This window comes from Pelophylax lessonae (assembly GCF_965119305.1).
Source record: "Pelophylax lessonae genome assembly, chromosome: 4".
Taxonomy (NCBI): domain Eukaryota; kingdom Metazoa; phylum Chordata; class Amphibia; order Anura; family Ranidae; genus Pelophylax; species Pelophylax lessonae.
This window is the reverse complement of record NC_138771.1, coordinates 128,689,776-128,712,179: the sequence shown is the minus strand read 5'-3', so window position 1 is coordinate 128,712,179 and position 22,404 is coordinate 128,689,776. Positions and strand designations below refer to the sequence as shown.

The 22,404-nt window shown below is 41.9% G+C and overlaps 1 protein-coding gene across 1 annotated transcript in view; it reads right to left on the bottom strand.

Moving 5' to 3' along the window:
• The window catches only part of SNX33 (sorting nexin 33), a 36,631-nt gene extending 14,643 nt beyond the window's left edge, over window positions 1-21,988 (bottom strand). The window contains exons 1-2 of the mRNA XM_082257127.1: window positions 21,235-21,988; window positions 938-1,644 (exon numbers count right to left, since the gene is read on the bottom strand). Coding sequence (XP_082113253.1) covers window positions 938-1,620 — 683 coding nt within the window. The 5' untranslated portion in view covers window positions 1,621-1,644; window positions 21,235-21,988. The remainder of the gene's footprint in view (window positions 1-937; window positions 1,645-21,234) is intronic.
• Between the last annotated feature and the right edge of the window lie 416 nt (window positions 21,989-22,404).

The following is a 22,404-nucleotide window of genomic DNA, read 5'->3' as shown; positions in this document are numbered from 1 at the left end:
TTTCAATGATGAATAAATAGAACACATAGAAAAGGTAAAACTAAAAAAATAAAAAAAAAGATTTTACTTTAGTTATACTTTAATCTGTGCAGTGCAGGCACAGCCCTACCACAAGGGAAACTTTTTAGGTTTTCTGGAGTTAGCTTTAGATTTTTGTAGATGCTAACAATTTCAACCACCTGACAGCTTTTGAATCTCCTAAAGACTGTCCAAGATGTCAAACTTTTTTATTTTATGCTACACAGAATGCAACAGCAGATGGTCAACTCCCCCGCTCACACACACAAAGGTGGACAGGAACACCCCAAAACTTCCAACTGGATAGGAACAGGATCAGAAACTATGGCAGGTATCTTTATTGCAGTATCAACAAATACACAAAACTAGGAGCTGACATAGCCCACCAGTTTCTGTCTACAACCAAATTATTAATTTTGGTGGACTGATTCTAGTAAAGCTGCTCAATCACCCAAAAAAAAACCAAAGACAGATGGAACTTGTTACTGAGTCTGCAGGGTTACAGAGAACCGATTCTGTTTTTCTTGGAATCACACCCTCCCACACCCTTTGTTCACTCTCCTTAATGACAGAGTGACCTGACGGCACAAATAACGCACAAGCAAATTGCAGTTCATTGTTTATCGCACATACTAGTGTACATTACGGTTGTGTACACTGACATCCGGACTCCTCTTACTAAAAACGAATGACAAACATTTTCCTTAGTTACGCAAAGCGACAAAACATAGAGTATGTCACATTTGCAGATTCCAGACATTGTTCAGAAAATGCATGTTTAAAAATAGTTGATTCTGAGTAAACACTGGTTTGAGCACTTTCCTTAAATACACATAGACCTTTTACCAACACTACAAAGACTTTGCTGACTGTATTTTTAAAGACTGTTATACCTCCATATGGGAACACAGTTTCTTACCTGTAGGAAATGTAACTTTTGATTCCTTTGAACTTTGTCTGTTTGGTGGGTGCCTCCACAGAGCAACCGAATGGATTACGATCGGCCTGCCACTGTGGACCCATGGGTCCCATTTCAATACCATTAGTCTCAGGCACTCTGCCCAGCTGGGGAACATCACCAAGTATAAAAGCTTCGACACCTGACCTTACAAAGCTAGAAAATCTGTTTAAGTTCCTCCCCACAACACTTCCCCTCTTCGAACTTGCCACACTGTCCTGACGTTCTAGTTGAGGCCGTGGTCGGTGGGTATATTCAGCTCTTGGGTAATGGGGGCGTGGGGGCTGATTGTATGCAACACCATTTGGACCACTAGGTTCTTCTGCAACAGACTGTCCATCATCCCATTCATCCCAGTCATCATCATCCTCCTCGTCATCATCGTAGCTCCCATGATGTGTAGTATCTGGGTAGTTTTGATGGTGGGCTGGGTAGTCAACTTGTACAGATCCAGAACGGGGCGGATGAATGATTTCAACGTATGATGCTGGAAACAGCCCAGTCTGACCACGGCTATTTGTGCCCTGAAGCCACCCATCTAGCGAATCACCACTGAGCAAACGCAGCTCTTCATTCTCCAGGATGTCTATTTCCTCTTTGTTCTCGCTCTGGAAGCTGTACAGAGCTCGAGCTTTCAGTGCCATGATAAAGACGACAGGACCAAAATGCTGCAACGGTAAAAAGCAATATGATGAAGGGATCCATCAACATTTACATCACATGAAATATACATTAAAGTGGTTCTAAAGGCAGAAGGTTTTATGTTAATGCATTCTATGCATTAGGGTAAAAAAACATTCTACATGTAGTTTCCATCCAGCCTCCCCTATCCTTATCTGAGCTTGATCTAGCGATGTGCGCAAGAACAGAGGCTCTCTTTGCTCTCTCCCTGCCCATTGGCTCAGAGACCGCAACTAGAGCCATTGCCTCCTATGCTGTCAATCATAGCCAGTGACGAGGGAGCGGAGGGCAGGGCCGAGTCCCATTGTCTGGGTCAATAGAAGCAGACAGCAAGGCTCGGGAGTGAGCCCGCACAAGTGCCCCCATAGCAAGCAGCTTTCTATGGGGGCACTCGCAGGGCGAGGAGCCAGGAGCGTCAACAGGGGACCTGAGAAGAGGAGGATCAGGGGCTCCTCTGTGCAAAATGATTGTGCAGAGCAGGTAAGTATAACATGTTTATTATTTAAAAAGAAAATTAGAATTGCTTAAATAACCAAAGATCCCTTTCTTTTTAATTTTTTTTTTCCATTTTGAATAGAGTAAGGGATGGTTTTAAGCTGTCAGTTTTTCTTTTGTCATCTGTGTCCCATAGGGGAGATTTCGCTTCAATTCCTGTCCTATAGTCAAAGTAGGAAGTGAGAGAAAAATCACTCCAAAGTAAGGGAATCCCTGGTTTTCACCGGAACTAGGGTCCTCATTGGAACATTTTTCCTCTATTACTTTTAGTTTCCATGATAAATGGTCAACAGGACAAATAGAGAGGAAGAACCTCCCTAACAGGGGCACAGACAGCAATAAAAACTGAAAGATGTTCCAATCCCTCGCCACTCTATCCAAAACTAAAAAAGAAGTTTTGCCTTTGGTTACACTTGGTGACACTTGTATTTAAATACAGTCAAGCTGCAGACTGGCAATTATGCCTTTGCGTTTAGTATTGCTCACGGTCTAGGGATAGGGTTAGGCAACCTCAGTACTCCAGCTGTGTTGAAACTACAAACCACACGAGACACTGCAAGACTAACAGCCACAGGGATTACTCTCAAAAGCATGATGGGATTTGTAGTTTCACCACAGCTAGAATGCCGAGGTTGCCTACCCCGGGTTTAGGATCACATAGCAGTTTGACACGGTTACAGAAAATTGGTCAATGACCAGTTTCCACCACCAAAATAAATACAGCGCTTCCTGTTATGTTAGGAGAAGACAGAGGCATAAAGGTTAACCTTAGGTTATTATTAATGCAGTTGCTCTGCCTTCACTGAAATCCTGCAGCCAATGAGATGACTTTCTATGGTTATAGCTTGAAAAGTATTCTGTATGTACTGTATAGCCAAAACTTTGTATTTGTTTAAAAGGCTGAAAGGTTAAGAACCCCTGTCAAGTTTTTCTTATTCAAATGGTTTATTACAGGTTTCCAAGAAATTAGGACAATGCATTTGTAGTTCTATGCAAGCACTGACATTCTCTCCGCACAGGGAGTAACATTGGATGGAATATAAGAAAATATAAAAATCATAGCTGTAAAGGAGGTCACACAGAGTTGCCCTTGTAAGAACTTTTTAACATTTTCATGAGCAACCCGATATCACTAAAACCCAGGGTACTGCACTATGCAAATTTGGGCTCTGGTCTTAGCCATCTATCACACCACACTACTGGTCAGTGGGACAGTCTATCACAAAGGTCTTCAAACTATGGCCCTCCAGTTGTTCAGAAACTACAATTCCCATCATGCCTAGTTATGTCTGTGAATGTCAAAGTTTTACAATGCTTTATGGGATGTGTAGTTCCGCAACAGCTGGAGGGCCGTAGTTTGAGGATCCCTGGTCATCACAATGAGGAATAGTTATGTACCGGAGACAGAAAGGAGCAAGTCACAGCGTGAACCCGTCAGACATTTAAAGGGTATGTCAGAACAAAAAGAAAAAAACATATGCAGTACATTTCTCCTTGTTTAATCTGTTTAAAGACTCTGCAAGTACATAAAATGCCTTTTGATCACCTAGAAATGCATTAACTTAGAATTCTTGTTGTGGGCTAACAAGACACATCATTTTTGTGGACTGAATGGTGTCAGCCCTGCTCATTTGTCTATTTCCAAACTACTAAATCCCTCCCACTCTTCTCCTCTCCACACACATATAATGGTGTGTTCCTTTTTAAAAACAAAATGGGGTTTTGCTGGAGTTCGGTCCAGGATATATTCTTGATCCTTAGAAGGAAAAAAGCACTGCCAATCTGCAATACGGTCAACAAACTTGTTTTTAACTTGATCTGCAAGCACCATAATCTAATGCAAATATAACCATGTAAGTGCCTCAACTAACTATATCTTTGTGATAAATGTATATGCATATGAATACTATTAATATGTACATCCATGTATGCAATTTTCAAGTGTACAAGTCATTACATGTATAATTTTGTGATCATGTTGTTGTTTCGTTGTTAGAGCACTTCAAAAGAACCACCCCTGAAGAAGGAAAAGGTTTTTTCCGAAACATGTTGGGTCTCAGGTTCTGGAACAGTCACGGTTATACTATTTGTCATTATATTGCTGCTTGCCGTTTTTAATCTTGGATTTGTATTTCTTGTATTTTGAATAAATTATTTTTGTGTATATTTAAACTTTTAGTCCCGGTTCACACTAGGGCGACCTGTGAGGCGACCTGGTCGCCTCACAGGTCGCCGCAGGTCGCCTCCCATAGGGAAGCTGCGGACCCGTTCTAATAGGAGCGACACAAGTCGCTCCGACCTAGAAAAAGGGTCCGGAGCTTCTTTGGGGCGACCAGGAGGCGACCGCCATAGACTTCAATGTTATGAAGTCCGTGGCGGCCGCTCCGAGGTCGCGGCGCGCTGCTCGCACCATGACCTCGGAGGTTGCGGTGCGAAGTAGCGTCGCCCCTATGTGAACGGGGCCTTACCAAATTTTTGTGCCTATAAAGTCCCAAACCCAGGGGAACCTTTCCCAAGCTTTTTAAAAACAATTCATCTTTTTTTTTTTTTTCTTTTTTTAACCAGTCAGGCATGGAAGAGGTTGACTTTCTGTATTACATTTGTGCATCATGCGTGATTACTGTTCCAGTATTGTACAGAGCGAGCCATCTGTATGAGTCAACACTCTTCCAGGGAAATCGTTATTTCGCCATCGTACCTAAAATCATGTTTCTAAGACTGCAAAAGGGATAAGGGATTAGGAATATTTGCAGTAATACATTTCTAAACATGCCATTCAAAGAGGCCCATGAGCACCTATGCTAAAATCTATGGTGCAGTATACCATGTAGCATTAATGCTGTACTGCACTAAGTAAATAGTTCATACTGGATCCTTGATGCCTTTCCCTTTATGAGCAGCAAACTGCGCCTTTCAGGTGGGCATCTTTCACAAGCTAAAGTCACAGGCCTTATGTGGATTTCTACATTTCTTAATACATTAATATTCCCAAGCTTTCTTACAGTATAGTGTTTTTTCCGTGGGTATGACAAACACTTTAAATATAGTGTAATTTGAATAAACAAGCTCGTGATTAGCAACAAGGCGGAGGTAATTTAATATAATCTGCAGGCTTCTGAATAGGTAACAGGTGCTGCACCTGCTCAAGGCAACAAGGGTTCTAGTGAGTAATTTATTTAAAAGTGTAAAAAACATTAATAAAAGAAAATCATCAACATGAACCAATGTACATCTAAAGGAACTTGTGGGAATTAAAATTTTAGGAGCTCCTATTGTGGATAGGTTTTTAAAAGGTGTAGGCTCCAGGGCTGCGTTTTAGCCGACTGAGCATTTGATGGTACCTGAATAATTCTATGTTACTTGGCAGAGCCAGCTGCATGATACCAATGACTTTTTTTTAGCTGTGTGTAAAGCCATGTTCACACTGGCAGCAAAGAGGCAGTAAAAACGGTTGATCTGCATTCTTAACCCCCCCCCCCCCCCCTCACAGCACCTACATAGAAGTTTACACTGCAGCCTCTCAGGCATGTCCACAATTCCTTGGCATGTTGCCTGTGGCAGCATTTCTAGTAAAGTCAGTGGGACCCTGCGGTAACCCTGTGCCAACTCCTTGGCATGTGGTTGCGGTGCTGTGTAGCAACATAAAATCACCATTGGGACAAAAAAAATAAAAATTGGCATCTAGGAGGTGGCCTCACAAACACCTTCAAACCCTCACTCAACTGCCTGTGGAAAATGACCCGCTATGGATCATGTAACGGAACCGCCGACCCACACTGTGTTTCTGGACTTCCATCAGTATACGACTTCCTTGCAGTCATGAACATAGATATCAAATCCTTGCCGCCCCCATACAAAGCTAGCCGACAACTTAGCTTGTACAAATTAAGGAACCGTCTCCTCTATTGAACAGTTTCACACTCAATTTATACACACATCAAATAACTACACACAGGTCAGGGGTTGCCTGACTACATTATCCTATGCAGATGAAATTGTATACAGAAATAGAATTAACATATCTAAAGAAAAACCAACACAAATAGTATATTTCCACTCAGCAACTAATAGATGACAGTAATTCAATCAACCTGAGGCAATTAAGTAGCAGACGGCTGTCCTCGAGCTCCTGCACTACAATACACAAACAATAGGTGTAAATACAGAACCTATTGTAGATAACAGGTGAGTACATCAGCATATTCAACAATGTCTGGAAGACAGGTGGTTGAGCTGATGATATTAGCATATTGTCTGTCTTTCACTCCCAGGGACAGTGAGTACTGTCATAGATCACTTTCAGAGAGTTGGTAAACACCACTGCCAGTGTAAATTTAGCCTGAAGGGTGTCATTCCAATAACCACTGAAAGGGGCATTTCTGACACTGGACACCAATGTAAAGGAAATTGATTGACAATAAATTGTTTTTTGCAGGGATTCCTTAAGACCTGAAAATTATTTTAAGGTTCCTCAGGGGCAAAAAAGTTGGGAAAGACTTAACTGGGGGGGCGGGGGGGCTAAGGGTCACTGGCCTAGAAAAACTATACAGGCTTATATTTAAACTGTAGACTCCACTGTCAGAGTCTTGGTTTGGGGCACTAACTCACCAGGTAGTGAAGCCACAATGAAGAAGACAGTCCTGAAGCCGGCATCTTTTAAAACAAAATGCTAATAGCAGTTTAAGTGACTAAGCCATCATTCAAACCATGAAATCCACCCTGTATCTAGTTGTGCAATCTGTATTTTTATAGATGAACTTTTGCATACCAACAGCTTATTTAAGTAGTTAACCTGGCCACAAAGCATAGGCAGTAATGAGCTATTAGGAAACTTCTGATGGCTGAATGTTTTTCCTCAACTCATTGATCTTCTCCCTTTTACAGTCATATTAACATGCATACGCACAACATACAAGTGTGCAGGTTTGAATGAATTGCAGACACCCACAAACCTAGTTTTATCTCAGGGGATCAATAAGCTATCAATTAAAAAATATTGCAGTCTGGATTCTGGAATGCTGATGCTGAGTGCACCTCAGTAGAAACCGTAGTTGTCATGTAGCAAAATTCAATGATAAACATTGAACATATGTTAAATTTGTACTACAGGAAAGGGCCATTTCACACGGGCGGACCAATCGAGTCGGTCAGTTTATTTAAGTGGACCAGATTGGACTATCTATTGCCCTCTATGGAGTGGTGGGTGTCAACGGTCCATTGATACCCGCTGACATCTAATTCAATCCTGCCTGCTAAAAACAGACATATTTGTTCCCCATCTGTCTGGTGGATTGGATCAGATGGCAGTCAGGTGTAAACGGACAGGAAGTCAGCTTTCATCCCACCGACTAAAGAGGAGAGCAGGCTGTGTCTGTTCACACTGCATAAGTGAGCGGACACAGACTAGCAATCTACCTGCTCAGCGGGGATCAGCCGACAGATTCCCCACTGAGCTAGCAGATTCTATTGAAGCCTGCTCCGTATGAAAGGGTTAAAAAAAAGCCAAAAACCTTGTGGTGGGGCTGCTCTTGCAGCGCAGAGGTTAATTGTTAAAGTGACTGTAAAGTCTCGTGGTTTTTTTTTTTATAACAAACATGTTATACATACCTGCTCTGTGAAGTGGTTTTGCACAGAGTGGCCCGGATCCTGCTCTTTTTGGTTCCCACTTCTGTGCTCCTGACACCTCCCTCCTGTTGAGTGCCCTCCACACCAAGCAGCTTGCTATGGGGGCACCCAAGCCAAGCTTCAGCTCTGTGTGTCCATTCAGACACGGAGCTGCCATTCTGGCCCACCCCCTTGCTCTCCTGATTGACTAACTGACTTTGATTGACAGCAGCAGGAGCCAATGGTACCACTGCTGTGTCTCATTCAATCAGGAGGAAGAGTCCTGGTCAGCCGAGGGACTTAAGGACATTACTGGATAGTGATGGGGCTCAGGTAAGTATTAGGGGGTGCTGGGGCGGCTTCTACAAACAGAAGGCTTTTTATCTGAATGCATAAAATGCATTAAGATACAAAAACCATTTGCCTTTACAACTTCTTTAATCAGTTAGGTCTAGGGGGATGGGGTACAGCAGTTTTAACTTACCTGATCCCCTGCTCCCACAGGCCCTTCCGTGCTGTTGGTCGTGAGAACACCGAGGAACAGTCCACTGCCAGAGTATAAAGGACTACCTTCTGACGGGGCAGCGTAGGACCGGGAAAGTAAAAGTGCTCCCCCCCCCCTAGAAAAAAACAAGCAGTCAACCCAAGGGAGGATCTTTATTCTTCCCAGAGTTGGGCTTTAAAGCATATGTAAATCCTAACAATAAACTTATTTTCTTTTCTCCATTTTGGTCTGTTAAATATACTACTGAAAGCACATTTTTAAGCAAAAAATACCCATGGGACCAGAAATTCGGAGTACTGTGCATGCTGTGTTTATCTCAGAAAATATTCAGCCCTTCCTGTTCTTATCATGAAACACAAGTAATCTAGTCCCTATGCTGCGGATAACAAAACATTTATATTGGTTGAATAGTTTAGCAAAAGGCATCGGGAGGGCTGACCACACTCATTTCACAAAACTGTGTATGCTGTTAGTCCACAATAGGAAATTAAGAGTTGAATGGATTTCTGGCAAGTCAAAAGATAATTTTCTATACTAGCAGGATCTTTAAAAGTTTAAAACAGAGGAAATGTGCACATATTGAAGAAATGTACTGCATGTGTGTCTTTTTTTTTTTATTCTGCCCTGACATACACTAAAAGGCTACGTTCACATGTTAGCATAGCGGACCGGAAATCATTGCAAATCGCGGGGTGCCTGTGCTTTGCCGTTGATTTGCAATGACACCCCAAACGCTGTGCGATATTGTCGCGATTTCCGCTTGCCGAATCACGGTAACATCGCGCAAACAAAATCGCGGGTCGCATGACGCCCCAAAGAAGCTCTTGTACCTTTTTTGGGCGTCATGCGACCCGCGTTTCTGTTTGCGCGATGTTACCGCGATTTGGCAGGCGGAAATTGTGGCAACATCGCACAGCGTTTGGGGTGCCATTGCAGTTTGGGGTGCCATTTCAAATCAACGGCAACACACAGGCGTCCCGTGATTTGCAATGATTTCCGGATCGCGGGCGGAATTCTGTCGCAGTAACATGTGAACGTAGCCTAAAAGATACAAATGCAAAGTTCTTACAGTAGCTTCCCTATGCGTTTTTTTTCCTTTGGAATATTATGTAAAGCTTTAAACACAATTAAAGTGGCAGGAAAAGGAGGCTGGTGGAACACATTGTAACAACCGTGAGCTTACTTCTAGTGACACTAATGAATTAAAATTTTCGAAAAACATTCAATGAAAAGTCCATTAACACATAATTTAATGTCCCTTTATCACATCACAGATCACACCAACTCTTAGCTTTTTCATCAGTGTGACAATTTCAAATAACACATAAATGACTTCTGTGAATGTACTGGTGGTGCTTTTATTTGTAGTCTCAGACAGTAAAGACTGGGGGCTGCCCTAGTGATCTTTCGGGCAGTGAACTGGATTTAATATGCTGAAAGAAAAGGCATTCCATAACAGAGGGTTGCTCTCTGATGGACACATTTCAAAATCACATCTATAGAATTTGGCCTAGCATATGTAGCACATTGTAGGCCAAATATGATCAGCCACATAGCATTACATGGAGGGGAGATTTAGAATGGGCCCCCAAATGAAACTACCCCATCCACCCCCTGACACAAAGCGCAGCCGCAGACATCACAGGCTGTGCGTTTTGTGAATGGCAAAGCAGAGGAAGCGAGCAGAGGGAAGGGTGCATTCACACCAGCTGTGTTGGGCAGAGTTGCCCAATTCAGTCTCAATGTAAGAACAAGGCAATGTGCCTTATGCCCTATGGATTCAGTTCACATTAACGCACAGCATTGGTGTGTGTTAAAAAAATGAGTTGCATTTTTGTGCAACATGTTCCAGTGCTCTGTAATGTATCAAAGCACACGGTTAGGCATAACAATTACATTAGTATGGGGGGGGGGAGAGAAGCATGCACTGCAATGCATTTATAAGAATGCAGTGCAAAACAGCATGCATTCACAACGCAGACACATTATGCGCTGCAAATGAGAGCTTAGGATGTGGCTGGGAGTTGGAAGCACCGTTACTGATGTACATTCTGGCAGGTATTTGGTGAGGATTTTAAACTTGCAAACTAGAACTTGTTTGGAAGAGGTTACATTATAAAATGTAAAACAATGCACCCCAAGTTGGGCTTTAACATCAATGCCATGAGTGTAATATCAATAAATTAACAGTACCCAGGTGGTTGAGAGGTTTGTCATGGCAGGTATTTAATCATTCAGTACCTGTCACAATAAGCTTCCTGACCTCACCAGCCACCAGGCTGCTGTTATTTATCAGCGAAGACACTAAGTAGGGAGGCAAATGAATACTATCTAATGTACATCAAGCCGTATGCAATATCAATTTCCAACTCTTACCTTACAAAAAGCAATGCACTTTAAAAACGCTCTAATTTTTCCCCATTTTGTTTGTCAGAATCTCCACAACATAGTAACTGCACAGTAATTAGCTTATTTAATGGCATACTACAAAAAGTAATGGCGCACACTAATTCATGACAACAATCAGCTTTCAGCAGTTTAGTGGGGGCAGACTAATGAATAATTAAATTATTACATAGGTTACTGCACTGCACATGAAACAGTTTTGTGTTTTATTACTATTGTTGTTATTATTGAAGTTATGCTGTTAACCACTTAAGCCCCGGAAGATTTTACCCCCTTACTGACCAGGGCCTTTTTTGTTTGTGATTCGGCACTGCGTGACTTTAATGGACAATTGCGCGGTCGTGCGACGCTGTACCTAAACTAATTTGACGTCCTTTTTTTCCCACAAACAGAGCTTTCTTTTGGTGGTATTTGATCACCCGTGCGATTTTTACTTTTTGCGCTATAAACAAAAAAAGAGCGTACATTTTGCAAAAATAACAATATTTTACACATTTTTTAATATGAAATTCCCCCAAAAAAATGTAAAAATCTAAATTTTTTAACATTTTTGGCCAATTTGTTTTCTGCTACATATGTTTGGTAAAAAAAAAAAAAAAAAAAAAATCGCAAAAAGCGTATTTTGATTGGTTTGCGCAAAAGTTATTGCGTTTACTAACTAAGGGAAAGATTTCTGTCATTTTTGGTGTTTTATACTTTAACGCATAATGGCGGCGATCTGCGATTTTTTTGATCGGACCCTTGACTGACATTTTTGACACTTTTGGGGTTACCAGTGACATTACTGCAGTAATCAGTGCTATACATATGCACTGTTACTGCAAAATGACACTGGCAGGGAAGGGATTAACTTTATTGGGGAAGGAGGGGTTAAGTGTGTCCCTAGGGGCCTGCTTCTTACTGTGATTGGACATGATCAACGGTCCTACATAGGAGAATGACAGGCGGCTTGTTTACATCAGCCGCTTGCCTTTCTCCCTTCACGGCGGACGATCGTGAGTGACTGGCGGACATCGGGTCCGCCGGTCACACGCACGGACTTCCCAGGGAACGAGCCGGGGCGGGCACGCGCTCGCCCGCTATTGGCTCACAAGCAAGTGGCAGGCTAGTGACGTACCGGTACGTCACTTTGCCCGGCTGGGGCTGACTGCCACAGTATATGTACTTGCGGCGGTCGGCAACCGGTTAACCTCCCTGGCGGTAACCCCGAGCGTGACTCGGGGTGGATTTTTCATACCAGGATCGGTATGAAAGATGTGCAGAGAGCGCAGCGGTGTTCTCTTACCTTCTCCTGGCGATCCAGCGATGATCTCTCATTGCTGTGACCGCCAGCCGAGATCCCCGCCGCTCTGTCGGTCTGATCACATCCTAGATCCGTTCCCTGCAGCAGCAATGCTGCATGGGAGCGGAACTAGGGAGGGAAATTCAGAAAAAAAAAAAAGTTGCACAAACACATTTTATATTATATATATTATATATATATATACATATATATATATATATATATATATATATATATGTATATATATATATATATATATATATATATATATATATATATATATATATATATATATATATGCACACACACACACACATATATTTATATAAAATTATATTATTGATTCGATTATAATTCATGCGTTATATATATTATATATACACACACACACATATATCTATATATAATATATAACGCATGAATTATAATCTAATCAATAATATAATTTTATTATATATATTATATAATAAAATTATATTATTGATTTCATTATAATTCATGCGTTTGTGTTTCAAATTTATCCCATCTGGGATGTCTACTAGAGTCTTGTTTTGGTCAGGTTTAAGTCAGTAATTACTAAGAATTGTAGGCCTATAATACATAACGCCAAATTTCCATGAAAAGAATTGTACCGCTTTTGGTACAGAATTCCTGACAGAATCATACCGCCAGGGAGGTTAAGGTGGACTTTAACTAAAAAAAAAAAAAATAGGAGATACTGGGGTTAATTTACTAAAGCCAAATAGACTGTGCAGTTGCTCCAGAGCTTAGTAAATGAGGTAAAGCTTCACTTTACAAAGAGTATCCATTCATGTGCAAGGACAATTAAAAACACTTCCACATGACTGGATGATAGAAATCAGCAGAGCTTCTGCTCCTTTACTAAGCTCTGGAGCAGCTGCACTTGCAGAGTGCAGTTGCACTTTGCAAAGTGCACAGTCCATTTGCCTTTAGTAAAATAACCCCAATGTGCTCACCTCAATAAATATATATAATATTTAATAGATAGAGATACTGGGGTTGATTTACAAAAGGCAAACAGACTGTGCACTTTGCAAAGTGCAGTTTTTGCTCGCATGTGATTGGATGATGAAAGTCAGCAGAGCTTCTACTTATTTACTAAGCTCTAGACTATAATAGGAGGGCCTCTGGTGAAAAGTGTTATATTGGAAAGTGTGAGGGTACCATCATCCCTAAAATAGCAATTACAAAGGGACTGGAGACAATTCCCCCATATATCTCCAAACAAATGATCCATTTGACTATCTCGGTACCCAGTGATTGCACATGCATTTAAAACAAATGTTTTACTAAATACAAAATATAAAAATTAGGTATTCATATACAATGTTTAAAAAAGCAATGGTCACTTATCGATCTCAATAATTACTAAGCTCTGGATAAACTGCCCTTTGCAAATTTGCCGCTGGTAAATCTACCCCATTATGTCATAGGGACCAATATTTTTATTTATTTTTTCTCAGCCAGTAGGCTGATAAAAAAACGTATTCCTCCATCCACACAAGCAAGGTGGATAGAGGAATTCTCCCAACTGATACATTACAACAGGGACTCTCTGCTGTTAGAATACACTAATCAGTGGATGCCACTGCTGTGCTGATCATTGTACCCCTTGCTTGAGGCTCTGATAGAAGGAAGCAAAACCCTTCCTCTACCAAGAGGGCAGCCTCCGCACAGAGACACAGTACAGAACAAGGCATGGTAAGTCAGTATGGGGAAAGGTCTACTACAGGGAGACCAAATGCAATTAGGCCCCTTTCACACATGCGGACCGTTTAGATCTGCCTGTCAGTTTTTCAGGCGGATCTGAACGGATGTCCCATGCATCTCTATGGGGCATCGGATGTCAGCGGAGACATGTCCGCTGACATCCAATCCGATCCTGTCCGTCAAATCTGGGCGGATGGAAACCCTATTTTCCATCCGTCTGGTGGATCAGATTAGAACGGAAAGGCGGTCCGTTCTCATCCGATTTCCCCATAGAGGACAGCTGGTATCTGACACCTCCATCTCTTCACACAGAGCGGAGACTGAGCTGTCATCCGCCTGCTCAGTGGGGATCGGCGGATCGATCCCCCGCTGAGCAGAACGGCTCCATCGATGGAACGGAGCCATGTGAAAGGGGCCTAAAGGTAACCAGCTCTGTGCCCTTGACCTGCCTCTTTATTGGCACAGCTTCCAGGGTAAATTCCTATTTATTGTCTCACTTGAATGGATAAAGAAATTGAAATATAATTTCTGAATTCCTTAAAATCCCTAATTTCCCTCCATACTCCCTTCAATGCACGTTACATGACCAAGCACCTAGGTTTTTGGTAATGTGAATTCTATTTATGGGCATTGCCAAAGTTCATATAGTCTGATCCTCCTTTAGGCCCCTTTCACACAGGGGAGTCCGTCGGCTGACTCTGTTTTCTCAGCAGGGGATCAATCCGCCGATCCCCCAATGAGCAGGTGGATGGCTGCTCTGTCTCCGCGCTGTGTGCGGAGACAGAGCTGTCAGGTCCCCTCTGTTCTCTATGGGGAAATCGGATGGGAACGGACCGTTTGTCCATTCTCATCCGATCTGATCCGCTGGATGGATGGAAAATAGGGTTTCCATCCATCCAGATTTGACGGATCGGATGTCAGCGGACATGTCTCCGCTGACATCTGATGCCCTATAGAGATACATGGGGTGACCGTTCAGATCCGCCTGAAAAACGGACAGGCTGATCTGAACGGTCCGCCTGTGTGAAAGGGGCCTTAAAGAGAAGTAAGAATAAAACCAAGAAAAACATTTATACCTGCCCACATTTCACTGAAAACAGGTCATAGTGTAATCCCCAGGAGAATTATCGCCAAAATAATCACCAATGATTAGGCACAGCAGTGTGAATCACATTTGTTGATCTCTTGGGAGCTGTACGTGTATGTCTTTGCTTTTAATTAATTTACAAAAAAGGATCAATTTTATATGCTGGAAGTGCCACCATCTCTCCTCTCTGATTGCCAAAACAGCTTTGGCTATATTTCTCTTTAAGTTGAATTCTTATACATCAAATGCTTAGGCTACAGATCATGTGATCAAAACTGTAGGGAGCCTGGAGCAGCATTTTTTCAGGAAAAATGCAGGTATTTAACCCCTTAGGTTATTCTTTTTTTTTATCTATGTCAACAAGACCCCTCCTCTGACTGTCCTAAACTGCTGCAAAATCCTCTGTGATACTTACAGTATGTGTATTGGGCTCCACGACCCTTTCAGGTTCTGGTGCAGGAAGTCAAAGGGGACATCTCTGTCCAGGCAGCCAATCAGTGGCTCTTCCTGCACACAAATTCCACCTCTCTATTCCAGGTCTAACCCATCACTACAATAGTCTAATGACACCAGTCTGTTACAGTTATTGTCTGTTGTGCTAAGGCAGCCCATTCATTTAATAGGGTTACCCAATACCCAATGCACAACTACTGACCAAAAAACATGAATTTAGCATTTTCAGCAGTTTAGCACCTGGTAGTACCTTGCCATACATTGCAAAGTACAGGTGCACTGGGAAGGTACCATTTACAATGAAAGGCACTGGGGTAAAGTGTGTTACCTCAGCACACTGGTGTGAATGGGCCCTTACTTGGCAGCAGCCCAAACCCGCACACAGGTAGATATATCAGAAATATATCAGAAATTGAAGCAGCAGCTTACAGTTTATGGCTGAAAGGGAATACCTTAGGTGTAGTACAGACAGTAACGGGATAAGGCCATCCAGCGCCCAGGGCAAAGATGCCAAACTGTGCCCCCCCTCCCTTAGGGTTAGGTTCAAGGTGCCCCCATCCCTGCAATAAACCACTGCGCCCTGCCCACCCCTTGTCCTGGCCCTGCGTACAGAGTTTAGGTCTGCTTTAAATTGTACCCTCAACCAAAGCGTTATTTTCTTAGTACTGGATAGAATGGGAAAATGTTAGAATCACTGGAGGTCTATGCCCTCGCTTGGATGATTTCTTTTCACTTCCTGTCCCAGAAACAAAATAGGAAATGTGTAGATGTTTCTGCAAAATAATGAGGGGAAATCCCACCTTTGATAGCAGTTACCATGAAAAAATGTGTCCGTATTGTAGTGCATTCTCCCCATTACTGTTCTGGTGACAACTGTAAAATGTTATATTCTTTCTCACTTTCTCTTCCAGTGACAATGGTCACCAAAGCAAGAAGTGCTGGTAAATCAAATGGGACACAGCAATAAAAAAACTAAAAAAAGGCCCCCACACTTCCCAAGTCTTTCGGAAACTAGGAAAAATATTGTTTGGAGATATTAAACCCATTTTTTCTTTAATAGATGCTGAGGGTAGGGCTTACATTGTCTTCAGTTTCTTTGGCACGATCATTTTTTTTTTTTTTCAACACTGCCCCCCAACTGCTGGCTTTGACTACCATTGCAAAAGTGGCTCCTTGGCTTGCAGGGTCCAACACAGTTCCGCTGAAGCCACCCTTTTGAGCACATTCCCAAAATATGTTCACCCCATGCCTGTACTGGACATGCACAGGTAAAAATGATGTCATAACTGACTTACAAGTGCAACAGCACTATTAGTGATAGAACATGTGGTCTCACAGAGATCAATCAAAAATCATTTGTCTAGATTAAGTCTGCATTCATACCTGTAAATGGGTCCAACTTAGTTTTCATATGACAGTCTGCATCCAGGACCAATCACTCGCAGGCGATCACTGCATGAGCAATCACATGCGAGCGGCAGCGATTAGCTGCAGGAGTTGGCAAATTCCCCTTGGTTTTAACCACTGGGGTTCTTGCATGTAAATGGAGCTGGACCAATTTGCAAGCCTGAATGAACCCGTAGAGGGCTTTCTCCCAACCCAGACGTTCAGGAACGCAGAACAGAAGGAGCTGGACGCTGAGCCATGAAAAATCCATCTCAACTCTATCTAAAACTAAAAAAGCTTTGCCTTTAGTGACAGTTTAAAGGCTAATATATTTCAAATAAAATTAATAAATGCACAATTTTGTACAGGCATGGGGTGAACATATTTTGGGAATGTGCTCAAAAGGGTGGCTTCAGCGGAACTGTGTTGGACCCTGAAAGCCAAGGAGCCACCTTTGCAATGGTAGTCTAAGCCAGCAGTTGGGGGGCAGTGTTGAAAAAAAAAAAAATGATCACGCCAAAGAAACTGAAGACAATGTAAGCCCTACCCTCAGGATCTAATAAAGAAAAAATGGGTTTAATATCTCCAAACAATATTTTTCCTAGTTTGCGAAAGACTTGGGAAGTGTGGGGGCCTTTTTTTAGTTTTTTTATTGCTGTGTCCCATTTGATTTACCAGCACTTCTTGCTTTGGTGACCATTGTCACTGGAAGAGAAAGTGAGAGAGAATATAACATTTTACAGTTGTCACCAGAACAGTAATGGGGAGAATGCACTACAATACGGACACATTTTTTCATGGTAACTGCTATCAAAGGTGGGATTTCCCCTCATTATTTTGCAGAAACATCTACACATTTCCTATTTTGTTTCTGGGACAGGAAGTGAAAAGAAATCATCCAAGCGAGGGCATAGACCTCCAGTGATTCTAACATTTTCCCATTCTATCCAGTACTAAGAAAATAACGCAATAGAATGTGAGTGATTAGTGCAATAACTTTATAAGGATAAGTGCCCCCGTTGTCACTTTTTGAAAACAGCACGACCACACAGCCGCGTCATTCATTCACAGATCTGTGAATAAAATTCACATCAGTGAACAGTCCCATCTGTCAGCACGGCACCTGTAGTTTGAATTGGCTGCAAATACAGTGTTCAGCATGCTGGTAGTTTATTCATTCTTCCTCTAGCTATGTAGCAGAAAGCTCATAGATATGGGCACAAAGCTAGAGAAAAGACTGAGCAGGAGGCTGGCATCGCACCCATGATCTGCTGAATACAGGTGGAATGCTCTGCAGACTCCTGTAAAAAAAGATATATATATATGCACATTTTTTAATTGCAAAATTGTGCATTTATTAATTGTATTTGAAATATATTAGCCTTTAAAGTGTCACTAAAGGCAAAGCTTTTTTAGTTTTGGATATAGTTGAGATGGATTGGAAACCCTGTCAGTTTTTCTTGCTCTCTATGCCCCCGTTAAGGAGATTCACTCTATTTGTCCTTTTTACCGTTATCAAAAGTGAAAGCAAAAGAAAGTCTCAAACTTTGGGTTGTCACCAGAAGAGTAGCAGAGGGAAAATCCTCCAATGGAGACACTAGTTCTGTTGAAACTCTGGGATTTCCTCTTACTTTGTTTATTGTTTGTTTTTTGGGACAGGAAATGGAGGGAAATCTCCTCTATGGGACACAGATGGCAAAAAATGAAAATAAAAAAAAAGAAGTTTTGCCTTTAGTTAAACTTGAATTATCATTACTTGTGCAGTGAAAAGTTTGTAATTTAATTAAATAAGCAGAGGCTTTAAGTACTACTTTAATAATACTTAGCGTATAGAATCACTTTAGATAAACACAATTATTTAACTGCGCAGACCAAGAGTTAGGATATCCAATCCAGCTAATTCTAATTGGTCAGGGTCTACTACTGTGAAATTATTTACACCAAATTATTAAATTAAAACCCCTAACATACAGTTGTTAATCATTTGAGATTTCTGGACATTTTTCTGCAGCAAGATTATGACCTCAACCTAAGAAAATAATCTTTTTGGCTGTGCAAATAATAAAGCATGATTTGCTTCCAATATGGCCACACATTGGACTGATCTAATCATTAAACCCAAACAAAAAGCGCACCAATTAAACAGCACAGTGGCTTATGGTTATCACTTCTGCTTTGAAGCAGTGGAGTCTTTGGTTCGAATCCCAGCCAGTTTACTATCTGCATGGAGTTTGCATGTTTTCCCCTCATTCTTACATGGATTTCCTTCAGACTCCAAAGACATGCTTGTGGGTTAAAAGGCTCCCAAAGGCAGATATACACAGGCCGAATATTGGCAAGTAGTAGCTGTTTGAACAGAAACTGGCCAACATTCGGTCCATGTGTACAGCAGCCTGGCTGACAGAAGCTGATCTAACGATCGGCTTTCATCAAATGGGCATGCTGGAAAACCAACTTTCGATCAGCGCTTGCAGCCAATGGCTGATCAGTGTGTTCTGGCGGTAGGCCAGTCCCTTTCAAGACAAAATAGCTTAGCGTGGGAGATCGCTGCACTAACATCGCAGTACAATGATGTCCCTTCAGCCCACTGGGTTGAACAAAAAAAGAGCTCCATGTGTGTGCCCAGCATAAGTGGTATGTCCAGGTGAGATAGGGAAGTTTATTCATATGGTTGATCAATTTACTATCTGGGAGAAAAATCTGATTGGAAGATTAATTGAAAAGATGAATGATTCTATTGATCTGCCTACAATCAGTTTTTCTGTCCAGACAGATCAGATAAATTTAAATGAAATTCATTGATTTTGAGCAAAAACAATTAATAACACTGTGTGGTGGATTGACTAAAATTGGTGCACACAGAATCTGGTGCAGCTGTGCATAGGAACCAATCAGCTTCTAGGTTTTATTTGTAAAGTTTTTAATTGAACAAGCTGAAGTTAGATGCTGATTGGTTACTATGCACAACTGCACCAGATTCTGTGTGCACCAGTTTTAGTAAATCTCCCTCACTAAGTCCAGTGGAGTTGACTGGAGTAGCAGCCACCTAGCTTTAATAGACTATGTTTTGGAAGGAAGACACACAAGCTACCTTTAGTGCCGGTTCACACTTTGGCATTTGCGGAGATCGCATGTAATTCGGAGCGCACTGCTTCTAATTACATGCAATCTCATGTGCGGAGGCGAGTTCAGCCATACACTTTGTATGGCTGAATTCGCACTGTATCCGCACCAAACACGCACAGGAGGCTTTTTTTTTTAGCCGCAGTAGAATCGGATCGCACAGTGCTTCACACTTGTGCAATCCGATTCTGTGCGAACTTGCAGATCGCACTGCGATATGCGATCGCAACTGGGGGGTGTCGTTAACTTTTAATTAACACCCCCTGCGTATCGCATATGGCAGTGTGAACTGCCAGATGTGCGGATGCGATGCGGGAACACGCTGCATACCCGCAGCGTTCCCGCATCGCAGAAGTGTGAACCGGCACTTAAGGACTGGTATGATTAGCGCAAGGATGGTGAATATCACCTTGTGTGTATATGTTATGTTTTATTCTTCTATGCACAACTGCACCAGATTCTGTGTGCACCAGTTTTAGTAAATCTCCCTCACTGAGGGGGAGATTTACTAAAACGGGAGCACTCCAAATCTGGTGCAGCTTTGCATGGTAGCCAATCAGTTTCTAACCTCAGCTTGTTCAACTAGGCTTTGACAATGAAACCCGGCAGCGGATTGGTTACTATGTAGGGCTTTACAAGGTTTTGCACACTCCGGTTTTAGTAAATCTCCCCCTAAGTCTCTTTTTAATAATTAATAGATTCAATTACAATGTCTGATTCTGTGAAGAATCATTTGATCAGATTGTTACGTTTATGGCTATCATAAGGGTTACCACAGTTTCCTACAAACACATTTTCCATCCAGACAAATCAAAATAATTTAGATGAAATTGATCATTTTTGCTCTAAATTGATCAATAGCATTGCATTTCTCTTTTTGATAATTCATAGATTCAATCATAATATCCGAGTTCTGCAAAGAATCAGATTTACGTTTATGGCTAAAATAAGGATTACCATACAAGTTACAATCTAGTTGTACAATCAATTTAGGATTTACAAAAACTTTGCAATATGAAATCCTACCCAATCTACCTAATCGGGCAGGCCATTGCACTACATATTTGTTGGTAGATCTAAAGGAGATTGCACAATTTCATCATAATGTGTGTGGCGAGTTTTAGATTGTAAGCTCTTTGAGGGCAGGGTCTGATGTGAATGTAAAGCTCTGGGTAAATTGTCGACGCTATATAAATACCTGTAATAAATAAATAATAGCCCACGGTGTTTATGGGAACGCTAACTCAAACACATCTTTTCACCGAAACAGAGAGACAGACATTTGTTTTTAACATTATATAACATCCGTCTCTGTGCTCCAGGCTCATAAGTGCACCGAACAATGACGTGCATTAAACATACTTACCAGTGAGCATTAAGCATACTTACCAGTAAGCATTCCCAAGCCTATCCGACAAACAGGTATGGCGTGAATTTCAGCTCCACACCGAGGCTGTGTTTAACAGATCCTACCACAAACAAATCCAAACAATACAAGAACTCACCCCAGCAGTGATCCGCCTGAAGAATCAACTCTGACTCTGCACTGTGCCAATATTCCAATAATTCAGGATCTGCCCCACAGTTCCGACCACATTTTCTACATCACTCTGTAAAGATAATGCAACATCCAAATGTAAAAAAAACTTAAAAGATTGCGCTTCTGAAAATCCAAAGGCATTCAAAGTTGGGCTGCAGCTGGAAAAGGATCAAGATGCACAGGAAACAAGTAAAACCCTACTTTGCTGATTACAGATAAAAACATGTCAAACTTCCCCTGTGATGTAAGAAGTCAGAGCCTCAGGAATCCAATCCTTAAAAAAAAATCTATTTCCGTTTGTAGGGAAAAAAACAAGGCAGAGAGAGGAACATCCATGTGCCACCAGGAGAAGACGTGCAGTGGGATTTCACGTCACTTCTAGGCGATCATTACTGCAGCAAAGGTTTAGGATCTAGTGGATTCACAAAGAGAGAGTTTGGAGGAGGAATAAAAAGAATTCCTGTGTGCAGAGTCCCAGGCAGGAGAGCAGTTGCTACATGTTGCAGCCAGTTCCTTCTCAGCAGACAGAAAGGGATGTGTGTTACCTTCAGCCTGGAGGTGGACAGAGGGTGTGACAACACCAAGCCTGCAGCCAAGGGGGATGGGAGATCTCTTTAATAATAGATCTTTTGGGATCTTAGGAAACCCACAACAGCCCCCCTGCTTCTTCTTACCCCAGTGTTATGTTAAACTCCTCCTTTTGTTCATCCCTCCTTTCCAGAGGAGGTGCTAACAGCATTTGTGGAGTGTGTTTTCACTCTGCTCTTCCACCTTTGACTTCTATTTTATAGGCACACCAAATACAATGAAGCCAGCTAGCTTACTTTTCAGCTATGTGGCACACCAGGTGTCATCACGCTTCCTGGTGTACAATTCTTATTGTTTTGTGGAATATTTAGTGTAATATATTTTGAAATAACTTTTCTTTTTAATATAACTTCTGATTTTAATTCTGCTGTCTGTTTTGCAGCATACTAGAGACAGCACGTTGTCACCGGTCATATATTTCTTTTTCCGTGATGTCAGGAATGGGATATAGATACAAAAGGGCGTGCAGAAGAAGCTAGGACTCTGGGAGAGGCGGCAGAACTGCCCCATGTGCCCTCTGCAGGGAAAGCATGAAAGCACAACCAAC